This window comes from Capsella rubella, unplaced genomic scaffold, assembly GCF_000375325.1.
Source record: "Capsella rubella cultivar Monte Gargano unplaced genomic scaffold, Caprub1_0 scaffold_4, whole genome shotgun sequence".
Taxonomy (NCBI): Eukaryota; Viridiplantae; Streptophyta; class Magnoliopsida; order Brassicales; family Brassicaceae; genus Capsella; species Capsella rubella.
The window spans coordinates 14,629,973-14,650,914 of NW_006238920.1; the positions used below are offsets into that span (position 1 = coordinate 14,629,973).

General features: G+C 35.2%; 4 protein-coding genes across 4 annotated transcripts; 2 read left to right on the forward strand and 2 right to left on the reverse strand.

Annotated features, from left to right (window-relative positions):
- Nucleotides 1-351: 351 nt before the first annotated feature.
- Nucleotides 352-4,089, reverse strand: LOC17890271 (boron transporter 1). The gene is made up of 12 exons (XM_006293713.2): nucleotides 3,560-4,089; nucleotides 3,384-3,466; nucleotides 3,106-3,298; nucleotides 2,892-3,030; nucleotides 2,634-2,799; nucleotides 2,341-2,507; nucleotides 2,082-2,255; nucleotides 1,899-1,994; nucleotides 1,695-1,826; nucleotides 1,300-1,619; nucleotides 949-1,216; nucleotides 352-864 (listed from the first exon to the last, which is right to left on the reverse strand). Exons 1-12 carry the CDS (start codon nucleotides 3,661-3,663, stop codon nucleotides 592-594), a joined length of 2,115 nt encoding a protein of 704 aa, XP_006293775.1. The 5' UTR covers nucleotides 3,664-4,089; the 3' UTR covers nucleotides 352-591.
- Nucleotides 4,090-10,117: 6,028 nt separating this feature from the next.
- Nucleotides 10,118-12,175, forward strand: LOC17888712 (ADP-ribosylation factor 1). The gene is made up of 7 exons (XM_006295540.2): nucleotides 10,118-10,233; nucleotides 10,720-10,878; nucleotides 10,971-11,041; nucleotides 11,365-11,484; nucleotides 11,572-11,690; nucleotides 11,781-11,862; nucleotides 11,953-12,175. The coding sequence occupies exons 2-7, from the start codon at nucleotides 10,731-10,733 to the stop codon at nucleotides 11,956-11,958; spliced, it is 546 nt and encodes a 181-aa protein (XP_006295602.1). The 5' UTR covers nucleotides 10,118-10,233; nucleotides 10,720-10,730; the 3' UTR covers nucleotides 11,959-12,175.
- A 2,524-nt stretch (nucleotides 12,176-14,699) lies between these two features.
- Nucleotides 14,700-16,704, forward strand: LOC17887651 (ADP-ribosylation factor 1). Its single transcript, XM_006296077.2, has 7 exons — nucleotides 14,700-14,815; nucleotides 15,302-15,460; nucleotides 15,553-15,623; nucleotides 15,926-16,045; nucleotides 16,133-16,251; nucleotides 16,342-16,423; nucleotides 16,515-16,704. Exons 2-7 carry the CDS (start codon nucleotides 15,313-15,315, stop codon nucleotides 16,518-16,520), a joined length of 546 nt encoding a protein of 181 aa, XP_006296139.2. The 5' UTR covers nucleotides 14,700-14,815; nucleotides 15,302-15,312; the 3' UTR covers nucleotides 16,521-16,704.
- An 81-nt stretch (nucleotides 16,705-16,785) lies between these two features.
- Nucleotides 16,786-18,436, reverse strand: LOC17890289 (galactinol synthase 1). The gene is made up of 4 exons (XM_006296452.2): nucleotides 18,036-18,436; nucleotides 17,595-17,918; nucleotides 17,355-17,489; nucleotides 16,786-17,264 (listed from the first exon to the last, which is right to left on the reverse strand). The coding sequence occupies exons 1-4, from the start codon at nucleotides 18,381-18,383 to the stop codon at nucleotides 17,037-17,039; spliced, it is 1,035 nt and encodes a 344-aa protein (XP_006296514.1). The 5' UTR covers nucleotides 18,384-18,436; the 3' UTR covers nucleotides 16,786-17,036.
- Nucleotides 18,437-20,942: the final 2,506 nt, after the last annotated feature.

Genomic DNA, 20,942 nt, shown 5'->3' on the forward strand with positions numbered 1-20,942 from the left:
GTGTTCGGATCTTCGGGGTTTCGAGCTAAAATTTTGGTGGTATATTGTATTCGGACCTTGTAAAATCATTTATGATGTTTAAAGCAGCCACTAAGTGTGAGACGACATTGATATATCATATGTTTTCACGAGTTCTTGAACAAACATAATTCCAACGAAAGAAAAAAAAAACATAGTCCGACGTCTTTAATAATTTACACTATCTAAATTTCAGTGACCTCTGAGAAAAACGTAATTATTAAATTTCAGATAGGTCGTTGAGACTTGAGACAGAAGCACTCATGTTAAATAAGTAGTACTTTGTTTACCGTTAACATTGAAAGTATAGTTTTATATAATTGCCCCTTATCATTACATATATTACGAAATAAGTAAGATATTTTTAGTATTTTACACAAGAGAGACTGAAGATGAAACATAAAAACACCACGAAAGGGGGGCAAGAACACACATGACTTAATCTAAAAGAGAGGATATTCAAGAAGCTTTTTTCTTTTTAAAGAGCTAAAGATCAAATTAACTAACTAATTAAACATTCTTAATCCATCCTCATTAGGTTTTATTAAGCTTCCTGATCAATTTTATATAATCTCAGTTGGATGAGGACTGGTTCAAGGGACTCCTCCCACAACTCGCCGGCTTGGGACTGTTTCCGACGATTCGAGGACTCATCTGACCCAACCTGATTTCATTCACTCGTGGACTAAACACTTGAGACAAACTCCGATTGTTTACTGGAGTCGAACTCGAACTTGTCACCTTCGGGCTACTTGTGTGTCTAAACTCTCCTCTGCTTCGTGTAATTACCTCATCAAGGATCTCTGAATCTCCCGGATACGAAGTTGTGGATCCAATCTCCGTTTCCTGTTCACGATCGAGTTTGAGAACTAAGATAAGAAGAAGCTAATGAAACAAAGTCATCGAATTTGTAAATGGGTTTTTGGTTACCGCTGCGAGATTGAAGGGTAAAGCTGGAGCTTCTTCATACTCTGCTGCGTCTAAGTCCTGAAGATGAGCTCCTTTGAAGAATCTAGGGAGGATATACTGTCGTACGGGGATCAAGAACATGATCATTAAAGGGAACATGACTCCTGCGATTGGGATCCATGTGAGGCCAAAGCAGATTAAGAGATAAATCGTTTGGAAAATAGTGAACATTGCTATTGTCTTGAATGGAACGGTTTCCACGAATGTTGCATGGTAATCCTCAAGAACCCTGCAAACAGAAATGTGACAGAACTGAGTAAAGTAGAGGCTTTCTGAAGTTGAATGTGAGAGAAAGATTGGAACTTTAGTTACTTGAAGCGACGACTTGGGGCGGTGAAGAGAAGTAAGATTCTTTCCCAAAATTGGTTTCCGGGTAAGCTTTCAATGGCCATGAAGGCAAAATATCCCCAAAGGACTGATGTTGGGATCATTTTAAGGATAGGCATAGCTGCAACGCAGCCTCCTACCATTGTAGACTGAAGCAAGTTGCTTAGCCGTTGTTCTTTGACTTCAACTGGTAGTAAATCATCAATTTCTTTCTCTATATCAAACAGAGTTTCATCAACTGGAGCATTGAGATTTCCGGTGAAGGTAGTAGCTTGTATTGTCGATTCTTTCAGTTCTTTTAAACCCTGCGGTGGAAAGAACTAATTCTCAGTTTCCTGTTCTATTGACAAAATAGAAAGTGACTTGGGAGAAATTATTACTTGGGGTTGTTGGTACACTAATGGTGTTTGCATGTGATGATAAGCTTCTTGCATATTGTTATAGAGTTGTCCCAAACTTGCATTCTTTTTTATGCTTCTTCGTGCTGTTGCAACCAGTCTGTTACGTAGCAACTGCAGAGAAAGCAAACGTCAATCTCAAAACTTAGAAAACCCCTGAAATAAGACCGTGGTGAGTGGTGTTACCTGATATTTAAGAGTTGCTAAGCTCTTGGTATGCATTGGAGATTGAGGAATGACACCATTTGATGGCGGGACTCCAAGTAGACCACACATTAAGGTCTGTCCATAAGCAGTACTGATTATGAACTATAGGCCCAAAAAAAATATTCAGACAGATCAATCTTTTTGTTTCCTGTAAATTCTTACCAGAAACCCAAGAAGAAGCAAATCGTAGTGGTAAGATGACGGTTTTCTCAAATTGAATTCGCTTTGCTGTGCAAGCTGTGAAGCTACGCTATGGTCAAAGTAATAAAGCACAGCAATCATTGAAGCTGGAATGAAAGCTCCAATAATGTAGGCGACTGGAACATCAAGCATCTCCTGCAAATTTTCAAGTCACCAGGCTTGTAAGTCTTAATGTTTTAGTAGAAGTGCATATGCATGGAAATCAAAGAAAAAGACATACCTTTACTACGGTCCAATTTCCATAAGCACCAGGAGACCAAGGATTTGGGCTAAAAAGTCGCCGGGGAATTCCTTTTGGAACATCTCCTGCTGGAATGTAGGAGACACCGGTCCACACTAGCACCATGAGTGGTACACCATAGTCAGCTATTAAGCTTCTGAGCCAGCCTGCGGAAGAGAAGCAAAATTGTGTCATTAGGCTTCTTCGAGAATTTGAAAATGCGTAAATGTTTTGGTCTGAATCCCATAATAAGAAGAATCCAGCTCATGAGATAGAGATGTTGTTTCACTAACCAGTTCCGTACCGCCATGATCTGGCTTTCCTGCTTCTAAGTCCAGTGAGAAGAAGGCCAAAGGAGAGAACTAGAGCAAACATCCCATTAGCAAACCTCCAGGAAGGTAAGAACTCCTTCAGCTTCTGATTTTCTCTTTCAGGAATGCGGAATTCATCGACTAGACCCTGAAAAAGCATATGCGTTAGAGATGGTAAGAGAAAACCCACATTTTCTCCAAATATCGAAAATTCAGAATCTTGCCCAGAAAAGTTCCTACTTTGATGGCTTGTTGCATGAAGAGCATAGCAATAAGCAGTCCAAACAACTCTCCAGCTACTCGAGTGAACCTATTGATGATGGAACAAGCTCCACATATAGCCAGCACAAAGAGCATCAAAGAAGTCCAAACACAAACCCTACACAAAGAATTCAAACATTTTCACAATGTTTGCAACACCCTGGTTACTCTTTCAAGCAAAATCAAAACTCACCATCCAGACCACGCCAAGAAGAGGTCTCGTCCCAATTCAGGTCTGGCCTTTGCAAAGTTAAACATGAATGTGTACATAATCACAGTTGGCTCCGCAACTCCGAGAATAAGCAGTGGCTGGCCTCCGATAATGGAGTGTATCATGCCACAAATGGCTGTGGAAGCTAAGGTTTGAACAGCCGTAAGAACTCCATCTGCGAAATTTTAGAATCGAAATTTCAATCCCTCAGCTGAAAAGTGCAAAACTTTGATAAAGGGAGGAACTTTTTGCAAAATTACCGGTGCTTCTTTCCAGTTGTTCACCGAATGAGATGACAGGAATCGCAGACGCGAAAAATATGTATGTGGTGGGAGCCAGAATCCTTAAAGCGTGTAAAATCGATAAGTAATTCATATAAATTTAAATTTGAAAAAAGGAATTAAAAAGCTTATAATCAATGAAGATTAGTAAGTACCTAAACCCAGCCTTGAATCCTCCGGTCCAATCTTGCTTATAGCACATCAATCTTCCTTTAAGATCATTCTTGATCCCTTCAAATGGCACAAAAGTCTCTTCCATGACTTTCTCACTGACTTGCTCTGTTTCTCTCGGTCAATTCGTCAAACACTTGGAGTTCTTCCTCTACTGTGAGAAGAAGAAAGATTGAGCTCAAAACCGGTTTACGGGGGGACAACGAGTGAGCTACTTCAAACCGGAAAAACCCATGTTGAAGAACATGTCTTTCTTTATTCAAAGTTTAGCGACGAGCAGAAGAGAAATAGAAAATGCAGGGAAACCCAATAAAGAGGAGGTTCGTGAGGAGTGTAGAAGATCGAATCTGGAAGAAGAAAGATACATGGAAAATAAAAAGAAACAATTTACATGATATAGAGATAGAGAGGGTTTTTCTGATTTAGGGGAGGTATTGTCTTTGAATTTACATAAAAAAAGAAGAAGAGCTGTTGCTGCAACAATGTATTATGATATGTCTGGTGGCAACTGGCAACGAAGAAGAAGACGAAGGGATCTCTCATTTATATAAGCTACTCAAAAAAAACAATACTTGAATTTCATCATTATTTTATTATTATTTTGACAAAAACAAATATTAAACAAGAAAGAAAAGAAAAAATGATTTAGGAGGGACGAGAGAATTGCGTGATTTAGGAGTATAAAAATACAACTTTTTTTTCTTTTCATTTGCATCATTATCATCAAAACTTAAGACCTTTAAATTCTTAATTAGAGCTGTTTACATCTGTTTTTAATTAATTACATTCAGAAGAAAAATATACAAGACAAAAATGGTCAAAGTATAATAATAAGGAAGAGGAAAACAGATAGTGATGAATTAATTTTTAACAAAAATTAAAAGTACTAAAACATCAGTATGCAACTTCTTCAAAATTAACATTAATCTACTCGATGATTAATATAATAAATAATGGTATACATATGTGTTTATTTAATTATAGAGTATAATAATTAGCACTAGTTAAGAAGAGAAACGGATTGGATATAATTTTGCAGTTACCGGGAATAGTTTTTTCTTTTTCTTTTTGGAACTTGGGAGTATATAAAAAAGGGTTACGTTACAAATTACAAAACATACTCCTAAAAAGGAGGTTAACAAAATACTAATTAATAACGAGGGTGAGTGAGATTGACATGCCTCTGCTTGGAGTTATTTGTTTTGGATGTGTCGATTTGTTAAGAAAAAATATCCAACTTAAATGCTTTGATTTGTGTTTTTAAATATCTTGCTTTTCTAATCTCCTATCATTCCGATAGTTAATTGCTCAACTTGCATTCTTATTAGAATCTTTATTTGCTCTATCGAGACAACAAAACCAACACCCTTATCTTCTCATTTTCGTTTTGTTACTTACTTCCTAACTAAGTTCGGACCCGTGCTACAGTAGGGGGAAATAATTAACTGAATTTATGCTGTGAGGTGATTTTTCATGTTTTATTAGTAAAACAATCGTTTGATACTTTTATACATATCTTTAATTACTAGCTGAAGCTTTGATATTCCAAACATAGATATTATGCCAAAAAAAATTTAATAATATGTTTGATATATAGTACAATACTAATCTAGGCCTTTTTTGAGAGATGGAACTTCCTAATGTATGTCTCCACTGAATTTATGCTGTGAGGTGATTTTTCATGTTTTATTAGTAAAACAATCGTTTGATACTTTGATACATATCTTTAATTACTAACTGAAGCTTTGAGATTCCAAACATAGATATTATGCCAAAAAAATAAATAATAATGTGTTTGATATATAGTACAATACTAATCTAGGCCTTTTTGAGAGATGGAACTTTTTATTTTTGGTGAAATGGAACTTAATGGACATTTAGTTGCAATATAACTATAAGAAGACATTTTTAATTACTTGTAATGAAACGGTAGATGTTGCGGATATTATCATGCACATATATATATATATATATATATATATATATATATATATATATATATATATTTTATGATCATCATGCAGTGATGTGGCAATAGTAAGACCTCGACAAAAACACACATAAGAATCTAAAGAACTACGAAGCAAACTTGACCTAACTATCCCATCTCCAATTTCATTTTTAAACTATTTTAACTTTTTCACTATATTAACTTTTTCACTAAATTTAATTAATATAATTTTATTTGTTAGGATTTGGATCCAGATACGTTTAAAAGTTGTCTTTCAAATGTTTGGCTGCGGTTTCGCACGCATAGCTTAATTTGGCTCCTTTAAACATGACCCATAAGAGACTTAAGTGTAATTTAATTAGTAAAGGCCAATTATATAAATTAAATTAAAAACTATATATTATACGTGAGGAATGAATGTCCCACACTCTCTTCTTCCATTTATCTTTAACTTTATGATGTATGTGTCTTGCATGGTTTTTTCTTTTGATATATTTGGTGAGCGTACGGATAATTTTGGATTGGTCCCAGAAAAAAAGTGTATTTTGTTGTTATAAAAAAAAAAAGAAGTTGTATTTGTAGAGGTTGAAGTTGTTCTACGGAAGTGTTACGTGTGTTAGATAGATAATACAGACGTTTGATGGAAAAAGAAAACTTATTATTTTATATATAGGAGATGATATGATATGAGATATGCATGCACTTGTGTGATTTACGTACATGTGCTTACACATATATGACAAAAAATACGTAATATATAATTTGGAAAGAGAGGTCTTGACCCATGTGCTATAGACAACTCGACGCAATCTCTCAACCACAACACACTAGAGACCCTTATTATTTCCCCGAACTAACTTCCACGACTGTCTTTTTTATTCGAGTGCAATTGTTTAATACGTTTTTGTACGTAAAGCTTTGGAAATGACTCATACATATCTCATCAATTCATGTCTACTAGCTAACTAGTTAGAGAAAAAAAAAAAAGATATCAAGATAAGTCATTGGCTAGTTTAGATATCTAAATAGTTACATGATATGGATTTGTTTACATTATCGTGTAACCGAAGAACTAATAATAATCGACGGCCTGCCAAATTTCAAATGACGTTGTAATTAACGCATATGTAAATTTCTCCACATTCTTTTTTTTTTTCTTTTTTTTCTCGAATAAAGCATATACTTTGTATTGGGACCTTTCCTCATGGGTCCATACTTTGTTTTGTATTCAGAAAAAGAGTTCAAAACGATAACAAAAGTATTATTAAGCAATTTTAAAACGATACAGTTCGTGTAGTTGTTTCGCTGAGTCGATTTATTATGCATAATAAAATATTGAGTAATGTGTCAAATCGGAACTGATCATTAGTCATTTACGTGTTTTTAATTTTTATTATATTCGTTTCACTTCATACATACATTCATCTAATATTTCGATATTAACAAATCAGAGCACAAAAAAGAACGACTTTTTGTTTAATAGCAAATTGATTGGTGATTTCGTAAGGTTAGAAATTTAATTATACTGGTCGGTACGATTTGATCGAAACAAGTTACAGTGTTATGCATTAACACTGAGAGATCCTGTCCAAAATAATATATATGTACTGATATACACACATTAATACATATATGTAGAAGCTTTTGAGCAAACCTTAATCAACAAAACGATTTGATTTGTTAATACTTAACAGAGAATATAAGATTCTATCTTAAGTCTTAATCCACACATGAACACAGACTAATACAAATGACAACATCATGCACTAATACAAATTACTTTCTTTTTTTTTTTACTAATACAAATTACTATACTACACCATGCATCTGATTAAAATACAATATTTTTTTTCGTAGAGAAGATTGGTATAGGATCAATACCCTCGAAAACGATAGATATTAAAAGTGTTGATGATCAAAAAGCCAATTGTGTATCTATGAAAATCTCCTTGCGTCAATGAATTTAATCGGTTCCCTCTTAATGCCTTATCGCGTCATAGCATGCACACATATAATGCTTTAAGAAAGTTAAAAAAAAAAAAAATTAATATAAATCCTCTCTTTAGTATATATAGTTTTATCTTTTATCGTTATAACAGATGTAAACTTAATCTCTACCGTAAACCTCGCGATAATCAATAGATCTTTAACCCACACAGAAAAAAGAAACGTGAATATTTTTTCCCATTAGAACTCTTGCCATCAAATTAACCATGCATGACTCATTTGTGTTGACATTGTTTTCCAAAATAAGCATGTTTGATTATATTTGACTACCAGTACGGAATACACACATATATCATATATGTTTTGTTATAAGTTTTGTTACGCTCTATGATACGAAAGTAGGCAGAATATTCTTCGTTTTTTTTTCACTTTCCATTAATGCAAGATTTTTGCATGTTTTATCAATCACCAAATCGGTCAATTAGACTACGGGGAAAATTGCATATACACGCATATCTGCTTACGTCCACGCATAGGCCATAGCATATCATCTCTTTTATAAATACCACCAACCTAGCTAGCCAGTAAAAAAACATCACAATTTCGTTAATATTTTTTCGAGACAATTGATGGGGAAAACAAAAACATATATACTATCAATTAAGCAAACAAAATTTGAAGTGAGAAAAGACAAAAACCAACTGTGTATAAAGCCAAAACATAGATGATGGGTCCATAAAAGGCCGAACCTCCACTTCTATTACTATATATATAACGATTTCCATTGTTTAAAAAAAAAAAAGATAATTATTCCCATAATAACCCAAAAAAAAAAACATATCTCAAAGTGGTAGGCCCTTTTCCTTCATAATTTTTCTCATTTTTTTCCACCATATGACACCCTTCACTTCAACAACAACACACACACTTCATATCACACTGTTGTTATGTGACCTTTTTTAGTCACCACCAAATTATTGTTAGCCCAACATTAGATACCTTTGATAATATATATATATTTTTTTTTTTGACGGAGAACCAGTTAATATTTGATAGATTATTTCAATATTATTACACTTTTACTTTTGTTGTTGAATTAGCACATCAAAATTTTAAGAAAATATGGTTACCTTTGATAGAAAGCTATTCGTTCGGATTGAGTTTTTGTATCAAGACCAAACCCTGCATTATTCCCTCATAGTTTTCAGACGTACAATCTAATATTATTCCAGTCAAACTTGAAAAAAAAAAAAAAAAAAAATCGAAACTCAGAAATCAGATTATGTTTTAGCTGTCTTAAGTAGACGCACGACTATATATATTACTATGTATACAATTAAAGTACACTAAACGAGCTACTACGCAAGTATACAACAAGCGTCAAGTTAGGTAGCCACTCGTGCTCATCTGCATATCTAGGAGTACTGGAGTAGCAAGTAAGATGTCATACGCGCGACCAATTTAGTTCTACTATATATATATATGCACAAATTGAGAAAAAGAAGAGCCAAAGCAACTGATTAGCCTAGTTTGAAACGACGTATAGTTAACGTTTGTGCGTTGTTTTGTTGATGCGTCTGAATCTCTCTACGAAAAATGCATTACGGATATAAGAAATTTTGACATTGTTTATTGGTACGAAAACTACATATGTATTCGATATTTATGGTTATTTTTTCATTTCCATGTAATAGAAAGGGAGGTTGCATACAAAGCTGTTGAAAGTATTTGAGGGTTTGAAGCTTATTGCATGTGTGTTGGTAAAAACCCTAACACGTTTTGAAAATATACAAATCTTCTTACATATTATAAAAGGACAACAAAACGTCGAGAGTATTCGATTTGATGATTCTCAAGTTAAATTTAGAAAAAATTGGATGTATGAAATATATTGTCGTCCACTTATACAATAAAGTTTGAAACATGGATGCATGAAGGCTAGACTTCCAATGTCTAGAAATATTACATAATGCTTGTGGTAGGGTCTTTTCATTATCATGTCTCACTTCTTCTTTTTTCTCTTCATCCCTCATCTTTAACGTTCAATATAAATTTTACTCTTCGCCAATATAATTGTTGTTTCTTTCTATATAAAACAATACTAATTTATCTACTTTTAAAAGAAAGAAAATTTTTGAGCCTCAAGATTGTAATAATGTGTCATAAGTTTGACTTCAAAATTAAGATCCATTTAAACGCGAAAATCATTACCATTAATTACATAAAACTTTTGTGCACGCAATCGATTCAGACACAAGGACCGACCAATTCGAGAACAATCAATGAATGGTGGTTATGATTCGTCCTTACAAAAGCTCTCATGATAGCAAACCCGATGTTGTTGGTTAAGTCATACCCGGTTTACTTAAACCAAACGAGTGCATCTTGCTACGGCGTTTGGATAAAGATTCTGATTTCTGAGTGAAAAACAATTCGGCTGCAAAGCCCAATAAGCCTATATCTACCTAAAAAAGTATAAAACTTAAATCGATTAAGTAATGGGCCGAATTGTGTTGGCCCATAAGGATGATATATGAAGGAGGAGGGTCCAAAGTAATTGCATAGCATAAATATTTTAATTAAAACCATATATTCGACGTATTTTTAACGCTCACTGGTTTATTTAAGTTGAGATTTTTTGTGTCTCATACGAAAAGAAAAAAATAAAATCCATCGTGAAACGTTCGAAGGCCATTTTCTTAGGACTACCATATCGGCGTTAAGGAGAAAGCTTAGATCTCGTGCGGCCTTGTTTCTCCGGTAAGATTATTCCGCCGATTCGGTCTCTATCGTTCTCCGTTTACTGATTCTTCTGTTTGAATTCCTTTCCCGCGATCCGGATCCGTGTGTAGTTTACGGCTCGCCATTTCCAGATCTGTCGTGTTTCTTCCGTTTTCTATCATCAGTGGATGTGTTTTCTTGTGGTTCGCTAGTTTCTAATGCTGGATCTGTATCTTGCGTAGTGGAAATTCAAATTGATTTTAGTTTATTCTTTCTTTTTCCCTTCAGATCAAGCTAAGCTGTTCTATTATAATCTCGTCTTGTAGTTGTTGATTGTACGCAATTGTAGATCTTAGATCTTGATTCGATCCATAGAATTGAGAATATGAATTTTTTGATGTAGGTCCGCGATGGTGCTTTAATCTATAGATGATTCCTCAAATTGCGTTTTGCAATTATTATTTCTTTGATTCAGAGCTTCCCTTGAATTGAGAAATGTGAATTTTAATCTGATTATGTGAACAGGCTTGGAAAAAATGGGTTTGTCCTTTGGAAAGCTGTTCAGCAGGCTCTTTGCGAAGAAAGAGATGCGTATTCTGATGGTGGGTCTCGATGCTGCTGGTAAGACCACCATCCTGTACAAGCTCAAGCTTGGAGAGATCGTCACCACTATCCCTACCATTGGTGAGTAGTAACTTTTATCTTATACCTGATTTGTTTTGTCGAATATTTCACTTGTTTTATATGAGAAGCTGAATTTTCCTCTTTGTTTTTAGGGTTCAACGTTGAGACTGTTGAATACAAGAACATTAGCTTTACCGTGTGGGATGTCGGGGGTCAAGACAAGGTATCAATTGTTCCTTTTCTTTATTATGCAAGCTTTGTTAGTTGTCGATCATCCAATAATGATGTCATCTGTTAGAAAAAGGTTTGCTTATTAGGTTCAGTGTGTGTATTATTTTTCTATACACACACTCTACATTTGATAAGCTAAATCAGTTCAGCTGGAATTTCAAACTCTCCTTGATCCTCAAAGAGATGTCTTTTTCTTGCTTATATTCCCAGATTAGCACCTTTTTCTTTGTGGACTATGTTTTCTCATTTGGGTCCTGCTTGTAGAACTGATAGAACTTTTACTAATCTAACAACCTCTTTCTTCTGCTCATTTAGATTCGTCCATTGTGGAGACATTACTTCCAGAATACACAGGGACTCATCTTTGTTGTTGACAGCAATGATCGTGACCGTGTTGTTGAAGCCAGGGATGAGCTTCACAGGATGCTCAATGAGGTATTCTCACTCAACACTTGCCTCTATGCCTTTGTATAGCGGCCACAGACCATATGGTTGTTTTACTTTGTGATGTTTTACTGGCAGGATGAATTGAGGGATGCAGTTCTGCTTGTTTTTGCTAACAAGCAAGATCTTCCCAACGCGATGAACGCTGCTGAGATAACCGACAAGCTTGGGCTCCACTCCCTCCGCCAACGACACTGGTGAGTTAAAAAACACAGAACTAGCTTTTCTCGATACACATTCTATTATTACTCATGGCATGTGAGCTCATGTGATCATTGTAATGACAGGTACATTCAGAGCACATGTGCCACCTCAGGAGAAGGTCTCTATGAGGGACTTGACTGGCTCTCCAACAACATCGCAAACAAGGTATCAACTACTATCTACTCTCTCTTGTAGCAACTCCAATTTTCGTTATAATCTGAGTTTGACACACTTAAATGTCTCCATGATTTGCAGGCATAGAAGGGATGTTAGCCAGATTCCTCTTTTGCTTTTGTTTGGTTTATATAAATCAAAGAAGGGATCTGTTTCGCTAGTACTAAAAGATTTATTATTATATTCTTCTTCTTCGTCTCTTATCTCAAACTCAGATCGTTTCACACTTTTGTATTTTCCCTTTAAATAACTCGTTACTTTTCGCCTCTTATTGCCGAAGTGAGTATATCATCTTTATCTTATCTTTGCATCTGTATCTCGAAACAAAAATTGAACAGTCATTTCTGTAAGCCGGTCGGTTCATATCTTAGAAATGAAGGTGACTGTTTTTTGGAATATTTTTATTTTTTACGAAGATACAGGCAAAAATTATAGATACACGAATTATAGAGATTAGACAATAAGAAAACGAAATCAAATCACATGTCAAAGGCGGCCAATGCATTTAAAACCAGAGAAAGCATGTGTGGTTGTTGACCGGACACTACCACTCACTGCCCGGGGAAAAAAACTCACCTGATTAACTGACAAATTTAACACCTGATCACATTCAAGAGCGGTGATAAACGACTTCAGATTCACCAGATCGGCCTCTGTTTCGACAACACCTACAGGTTTTTTTTTTTTTTTTTTTTTTACCTACAGGTTTCTTGTAGTCCAAGGAAGAGTGATCCTTGTAATTGTCTCACCATTTGTTCACTAGCATTTTTATGTCTTCTCTGTCCATGTTGGCTTCCTATTTTTCCTTCGCGGTGTATCTCCACGGCTTTGAACCCTATTAACGAACACAAAGTTTCAGAAATTCATTGTTTTGAAAAACAATAACAAAACCGGGAACAAATATATCTTACCGCCGCACAGTAGTGCACCACCTTGACTTTATCAAGCTCCACATTTTCTGGGTGGCGCCATAACATCGCAAGGACGAGACTGTAGACTAATGGAATCTGCTTGTAGATTTTCTTGAAGTACATGTTCAGAAAATCCTGCACAATCAAATCCACAACTTAAAAAACATATGTAAATAGAGCATAAAGGAGATAAAATGCGAAAAAATAGTTTGTTAGAAAACTTTTTAGCGGGAATAATTCAATTTTTCATTTTATTGACTTAATTAATTTTCAATTAGGGATAAAATGTTTATTAAAATTAGAAAAAGGTAAAAATGAAAATGTTTTAAAAAATGATAATTTATTTTTGCCAATAAAATATTATGAAAAAGGTATTAGTAAGAATTTTTTTAATAAAAAAATGTTCCGTTACAAATTAGAACATATTCGTAAAAAGATGGTTAACAAAAATAATTAAAAACGAGGTAAGTGAAATTGACATGCTTCTGCTTGGAGTTATTTGTTTTGGATGTGTCAATTTGATAAGAAAATATATCCAATTTAAAAAAAATGTTCCGTTACAAATTAGAACATATTCGTAAAAAGATGGTTAACAAAAATAATTAAAAACGAGGTAAGTGAAATTGACATGCTTCTGCTTGGAGTTATTTGTTTTGGATGTGTCAATTTGATAAGAAAATATATCCAATTTTAAATGCTTTGATTTGTGTTTTTAAATATCGTGCTTTTTTAATCTCCTATCATATCGTTAATTAATTGGTCAACATGCATTCTTATTACTAGAATCTTTATTTGCTCTATCGATGCAACAGATACCTTATCTTATCATTTTCGTTTTATTACTTACTAATATCTAATATATGTGTCCACTGAAAAAGTGTATTTGTAGAAGTTGAAACAATTCTCCGGAAGTGTTACGTGTGTTAGATATATATAATGGTTATTTTCATTTCCATGTGGTAGAAAGGGAGATTGCATACGAAGCTGTTGAAAGTATTTGAAGTTTTGAAGCTTATGTATGTGTGTTGGTAAAAACCCTAACACGTTTTGAAAATATACAAATCTTCTTACAAAAATTAAAAGCACTTGAAATAAAAACATCGACAGTATTCGGTTTGATTCTCAAGCTAATGTTACAAAAAAATATTTGGATGACTGAAATATGTTGTCTTCCTCAAAACTTATACAAAAATGAAATATGTTGTCGACCACTTATACAATAAAGTAAGAAACATGGATGCATGAAGACTAGACTTCCAATATCTAAAAATATTTCATTATCATGTATTCATGTCTCACTTCTTGTTTTTTCTCTTCACCCCTCATCTTTAACGTTCAATATAATTTTACTCCGCCAATATAATTGTTGTTTCTTTCTATATAAAAGCATACTAATTTATCTACTTTTAAAGAAAGAAAAATTTGGAGCCTCAAGATTGTAATAATGTGTCATAAGTTTGACTTCAAAAAGATCCAATTAATCATTACCATTAATTAAATAGAACTTTTGTGCACGCAATTGATTCAGACACAAGGACCGACCAATTCGAGAACAATCAATGAACGGTGGTTATGAACTTATGATTCATCCTTGCAAAAAACCCGATGTCGTTGGTTAAGTCATATCCGGTTTACTAAAACCAAACGAGTGCATCTTGCTACGTCGTTTGGATAAAGATTCTGATTTCTGAGTGAAAAACAATTCGGCTGCAAAGCCCAATAAGCCTATATCTACCTAAAAAGATATAAAACTTAAATCGATTAAGTAATGTCCGAATTGTGTTGGCCCATAAGGATGATATATGAAAGAGGAGGGTCCAAAGTAATTGCATAACATAAATATTTTAATTAAAACCATATATTCGACGTATTTTTAACGCTCACTGGTTTATTTAAAGTAGAGATTTTTTTTTGTGTCTCATAGGAACAGAAAAAAATAAAATCCATCGTGAAACGTTCGAAGGCCATTTTCTTAGGACTACCATATCGGCGTTAAGGAGAAAGCTTAGATCTCGTGCGGCCTTGTTTCTCCGGTAAGATTACTCCGCCGATTCGGTCTCTATCGTTCTCCGTTTACTGATTCTTCTGTTTGAATTCCTTTCCCGCGATCCGGATCCGTGTATAGTTTACGGCTCGCCATTTCCAGATCTGTCGTGTTTCTTCCGTTTTCTATCATCAGTGGATGTGTTTTCTTATGGTTCGCTAGTTTCGAATGCTGGATCTGTATCTTGCGTAGTGGAAATTCAAATTGATTTTAGTTGATTCTTTCTTTTTCCCTTCAGATCAAGCTAAGCTGTTCTATTATAATCTCGTCTTATAGTTGTTGATTGTACGCAATTGTAGATCTTAGATCTTGATTCGATCCATAGAAATGAGAATATGAATTTTTTGATGTAGGTCCGCGATGGTGCTTTAATCTGTAGATGATTCCTCAAATTGTGTTTTGCAATTATTATTTCTTTGATTCAGAGCTTCCCGTGAATTGAGAAATGTGAATTTTAATCTGATTATGTGAACAGGCTTGGAAAAAATGGGTTTGTCCTTTGGAAAGCTGTTCAGCAGGCTCTTTGCGAAGAAAGAGATGCGTATTCTGATGGTGGGTCTCGATGCTGCTGGTAAGACCACCATCCTGTACAAGCTCAAGCTTGGAGAGATCGTCACCACTATCCCTACCATTGGTGAGTAGTAACTTTTATCTTATACCTGATTTGTTTTGTCGAATATTTCACTTGTTTTATATGAGAAGCTGAATTTTCCTCTTTGTTTTTAGGGTTCAACGTTGAGACTGTTGAATACAAGAACATTAGCTTTACCGTGTGGGATGTCGGGGGTCAAGACAAGGTAACAGTCATTCCATTTTTTTTGTTTGTTGTCGATCATCCAATAATGATGTCATCTGTTAAAAAAGGGTTTGCTTATTAGGTTCAGTGTTGGTATTATGTGCCCACACTCTACATTTGATAAGCTAAATCAGTTCAGCTGGAATTTTGAACTCTCTTTGATCCTCAAAGAGATGTCTTTTTCTTGCTTATATTCCCAGATTAGCACCTTTTCTTTGTGGACTATGTTTTCTCATTTGGGTCCTGCTTGTAGAATTGATAGAACTTTACTAATCTAACTACCTCCTCCTTGTGCTCATTTAGATCCGTCCATTGTGGAGACATTACTTCCAGAACACGCAGGGACTCATCTTTGTTGTGGACAGCAATGATCGTGATCGTGTTGTTGAAGCCAGGGATGAGCTTCACAGGATGCTCAATGAGGTAATCTCACTCAACACTTGCCTCTATGCCTTTGTATAGCGGCCACAGACCATATGGTTGTTTTACTTTGTGATGTTTTACTGGCAGGATGAATTGAGGGATGCAGTTCTGCTTGTTTTTGCTAACAAGCAAGATCTTCCCAACGCGATGAACGCTGCTGAGATAACCGACAAGCTTGGGCTCCACTCCCTCCGCCAACGACACTGGTGAGTTAAAAAACACAGAACTAGCTTTTCTCGATACACAGTCTATTATTACTCATGGCATGTGAGCTCATGTGATCATTGTAATGACAGGTACATTCAGAGCACATGTGCCACCTCAGGAGAAGGTCTCTATGAGGGACTTGACTGGCTCTCCAACAACATCGCAAACAAGGTATCATCTACTATCTACTCTCTCTTGTAGCAACTCCAATTTTCGTTTATAATCTGAGTTTGACACACTTAAATGTCTCTATGATTTGCAGGCATAGAAGGGATGTTAGCCAGATTCCTCTTTTGCTTTTGTTTGGTTTATATAAATCAAAGAAGGGATCTGTTTCGCTAGTACTAAAAGATTTATTATTATATTCTTCTTCTTCGTCTCTTATCTCAAACTCAGATCATTTCACACTTTTGTATTTTCCCTTTAAATAACTCGTTACTTTTCGCCTCTTCTTCCCGAATGAGTATATCATTTTTATCTTATCTTTGCATCTGTATTTCAAAACAAAAATTGAACAGTTCATATCTTAGAAATGAGGGTGACTGTTTTTTGGTATATTTATTTTGTTCAAGCTTGAGATTCGAAGATACACGCAAAAATTAATGAGACACACATTATAGAGATTAGACAATAAGAAAAAGGGACGAAATCAAATTACATTTTGAAGACCGCCAATGCATTTGAAACCAGAGATAGCATGTGTGGTTGTTGACCGGACACATACCACTCACTGCCCGGTAAAAAACCCACCTAAATAACCGACAATTTTAACTCCTGATGACATTCAAGCAGCGGACGGTGCGGTCACGTAGTTGACGCGTCCAACATCAGTAAGAGCAGTGATAAACGGCTTCAGATTCACCAGATCGGCCTCTGTTTCGGCAACGCCTAAAGGTTTCTTGTAGTCCAAGGAGTCATCCTTGTAAATATCCCACCATTTGTTCACTAGCATTTTTATGTCTTCTCTGTCCATGTTGGCTTCCTTCCCGGTGTATCTCCACGGCTTTGAACCCTATTAACGAATAAAAAAGATTTTCCGAACTCAGAAACAAACTCATTGTTTTGAAAAACAAAAACAAATCCGGGAGCAAATATAACTTACCGCCGCACAGTAGTGCACCACTTTGACTTTATCAAGCTCTACATTTTCTGGGTGGCGCCATAGCATCGCAAGGACGAGATTGTACACCAAAGGAATCGGCTTGTAGATTTTCTTGAAGTACATGTTGAGAAAATCCTGCACAAACAAATCCACAAAAAAAAAAAAATATTAAAAAAAAAAAACAGATGTAAGGAGAGCATAACAGGGAAATGCAAGCTTAAGTTAATATTTTTCCCTTACCTGTTCAGCGAAAGGAGTCGGAGGAGTAATTTGAAGAGTTTTCAGTAGGTCCTCGTAAGTCTCGAGGTTAGGCTCGAACAAGAACATCCCTGCGTTGAAGTAAAGAGCCGGCGGCTCTCCAAGCTCTGCCTTTGGCCACTGAACTTTCTCCGGGCACTGTTGACAATATCCGATCTTGTATTGCGGCGTGTGGCTCCACGTCTTCTCGCAGAAACAATCCATCACAGCGTAGAAATAGCCATCAGGAAGATCGAACAGGTGGTCGATGTTCTCGTAAACTTGAATGTCACCGTCTAAATATATCATTTTACTATACTCCACAAACTGCACATAACACGGAACAGAGCATGAACCCAACTTACAACATCAGAAACGACGACGTATTGTCAAAACACTAAAAGTAAAAGGGATAGTATGGAAACGACGACGTATCATATGTACCTTCCAGATACGGAGTTTAGAGTAGTTGATGACGTAATAAGCCATGGCAAACTGAGTTTGGTTATCGGGTGGGTAAACGGGTTCGATTTCACGGACAATGCAGCCTTGTTCCACCAGTATACGACGGTGCTCCTCCGGAACGTCCGGTAATATAGCAACAACGAGTGGATACGACGATTTGACTTTCCTCAACCCCTTGGCTAAACCTACGACTCCTTTCACGTAATCACCGTTACCAGCGAGAAACGTCACGTAAGCTCGACCGCCGCCATAGATCGTCGGCGGTGAAGGTTTTGTTATTGTTACGGTGGATTTAGCAGCGGTGGTTTGAGTAAGCTCCGGAGCCATGTGAGAAACACGTGATCTGCTGAGAGAGTGATGAGAGAGATGTGATGATTTAGAGTTTTACTAATGATCGACTTACGGTGTGGGATGAACGGGGTTTAATATAGACGCTTGGATTGGTTACGATTATAAAATCAGGAACGTACACGTGTAAATAGGAGATGGAACGGTAGTGATTGGCGTTTTGGTGAAAGTTCTGGAACGAACGTGGGACCGTAAACGGGAAAGTTTAAACAAACGGTTAAAAAATACGGGAAAACGCTAGAAGCAGCTAGCTAAGTTGGATACAGAAAATTTATCATTCTCTCGGATTTGGGCTCATAGTGTACAAAAAATAGGCTTACAAAGGCCCAGAAAAACCGAACATCATCATAAAACTCGGGACTCTTTGTAACAGTAAAAGTTAAACAGAGAGAATGGTAATGAAATTGCTGTGTGTATGGAAATTTGAATCACTTGACCTAACAGGTATGTATAATCTTTATTTATTTTTTTGGAATCATAGTTCAGTTTCGTTCTTGAGAGGGTTTCATCAACGCTATCAAGCCCTTCACTAGTTTGCATCAATCCCATTTCTCTGGTCCTAAGTCCGAGTTTGATGTCACAGTTATGAGACTGGAGCCTGATTACGTTTTGGTTTTTGGAGTTTGCTTGACTCTTTAGTGTTACAAACTTCGTTAGTCTCACCAAATGCCAAAAAGGTACAAAACTATAAAAAATCTATAACTCAAGCCGAAATAGAAAAAAAAAAAAAAAAAAAAAAAAAGGTATGAAAGCTTTGATTATGTGATACTCTGTACTTGGTATTTGCGAAGAAGAAGATTCAACAATTTGCTACACAAACATGACAAACACTAACCTCTCGCGTCTCTTTAATAATACAGTCGGCATATATTGTGGTCTAAAGAGGCTTAAACCTCATACTTTGTGATCACAAAACCGTATAACACACTGCTGAATCCTGATCATGTTGACATTGACTCTAAATTCTAAAACGTGTTTTTGTGTTGCAAAATTTGACAAAGAAATTAGAAAGAAAACAAAAGAAGAGAATAATTATGAAAGTGGATCTCTTACGATGTCTTCGAATTTCCTGCTAAAAGTGTCGGTTGTATTTGAGCTTTGACTTTTATTACCTTAATCATCGCCGGTCATCTTTTATTTGGGTTCCTAGTTAATATTATTATTCATATGTTTCCATTATTGTATATGCACACAGTTTACTCATGCTTTTTCATTTTTTTCTTCACTAAGCTTTGAAATTGTTGCTTTTGAGAGATCACGTTCCGACCAATCAAAGTCAACCACATAGTGTCCGAGTTTAGGCAACATGCATAACCATATTTTACTTCCGAGTTTATAATTTCACTTCATTTTTATTTTACGGTTAATGGTAGACTTTTTTTACTAACCTTTTCATATTGTAAAGACTTCTTACAATTCCTTATTTTGTTCTCTTTTCTTCTAGTATTTTCTCACGTATAATGGAATTGTATTTTTCAGAAATATTTTTCCAATAGAGAATATAATATTGTATGGATCAATATTAATATAACCTATGCAAAATTACTTTAATTTATTTCAGTAAGATAATCATTCTGGAAAAAACTATAATCATTTACTTACTTAAAAACTATAGCAATTGCTGGAGTGTTGAAAAAAAAGGAATAAGTGTAATTATTATGGGTAATTACCTAGTTATACTATTAAAGATTGAGAATAGATTTATCTAATCATTACAAAAACAAAGAAAAATGTATACAATGTTTAACCATTTCAGAAAATAGTAACATGGAGTTCTTTTTAATTTGAGGTTTGATTATGTCATGTTAATCTTTACAGGGAATAGACATCATATCACAGGGGTTCATCTAAGACTATTTGTTACACTGAACCTCAACCAGGAAATGGATCTCCCAAGACTTATTAGACCATATTACTTTTGTGAATACAGATATATATATACACGTCTTTATAGATGCGTTGACGGAAAAAAGATAGATGCTTAAACATGTATGTTCTATCTTCTATGGTCTGATTCTCATGCCATCACATGCTGTAAAGTTTAAAGTTCGAAGAACTACTCTCTTATTCGAGGGTTTCTCCTCTGCGTCATCATTCCTACGTCATCGATTTTACGCCATGCAAAATGAGATATTTATAACAATGTACACTGTACAAATAAATAGAATCCCAAAAAAAAAAAAGTGTTTTCATGTTTTACATTAAAGGAGATGTAACACGACTCCACTCCATAACCTAAAAATGGATCCATCAACATAAGAGATAAATAAAGTAATATAATATCTCATCAGCCATCTTTCCTTTTAGAGTTTTTTTAGATTTTGGGATTGACCTAATAGAAGAAAATAGTTAGTTGGAGGCTTATAATGTGTTATGTCGCATCAAATCGGAGGAATTAGACATAACCAAGATGACAAAAAAAAAAAAAAAAAAGAGGCTTTGTGTATGAATATGACATAATTTTGAGCGTGTAAGTTATAAAGATTGTGGGTTCTACTTTTGGTACTTCTTCTGATTTTGATAGCTCGTAAACGTCTC

Coding starts and splice junctions, on each gene's coding strand:
- LOC17887651 (XM_006296077.2), top strand. CDS start 15,313: ATGGGTTTGTCCTTTGGAAAGCTGTTCAGCAGGCTCTTTGCGAAGAAA. Junction 15,624..15,925: donor ATGTCGGGGGTCAAGACAAG/GTAACAGTCATT, acceptor GTGCTCATTTAG/ATCCGTCCATTGTGGAGACA. Junction 16,252..16,341: donor TCCCTCCGCCAACGACACTG/GTGAGTTAAAAA, acceptor TTGTAATGACAG/GTACATTCAGAGCACATGTG.
- LOC17888712 (XM_006295540.2), top strand. CDS start 10,731: ATGGGTTTGTCCTTTGGAAAGCTGTTCAGCAGGCTCTTTGCGAAGAAA. Junction 10,879..10,970: donor CACCACTATCCCTACCATTG/GTGAGTAGTAAC, acceptor CTTTGTTTTTAG/GGTTCAACGTTGAGACTGTT. Junction 11,042..11,364: donor ATGTCGGGGGTCAAGACAAG/GTATCAATTGTT, acceptor CTGCTCATTTAG/ATTCGTCCATTGTGGAGACA.
- LOC17890289 (XM_006296452.2), bottom strand. CDS start 18,383: ATGGCTCCGGAGCTTACTCAAACCACCGCTGCTAAATCCACCGTAACA. Junction 17,490..17,594: donor CGACTCCTTTCGCTGAACAG/GTAAGGGAAAAA, acceptor TTGTTTGTGCAG/GATTTTCTCAACATGTACTT. Junction 17,265..17,354: donor TGGTGCACTACTGTGCGGCG/GTAAGTTATATT, acceptor ATTCGTTAATAG/GGTTCAAAGCCGTGGAGATA.
- LOC17890271 (XM_006293713.2), bottom strand. CDS start 3,663: ATGGAAGAGACTTTTGTGCCATTTGAAGGGATCAAGAATGATCTTAAA. Junction 2,256..2,340: donor GAAATTGGACCGTAGTAAAG/GTATGTCTTTTT, acceptor GAAAATTTGCAG/GAGATGCTTGATGTTCCAGT. Junction 1,620..1,694: donor TAGTGTACCAACAACCCCAA/GTAATAATTTCT, acceptor TTTCCACCGCAG/GGTTTAAAAGAACTGAAAGA.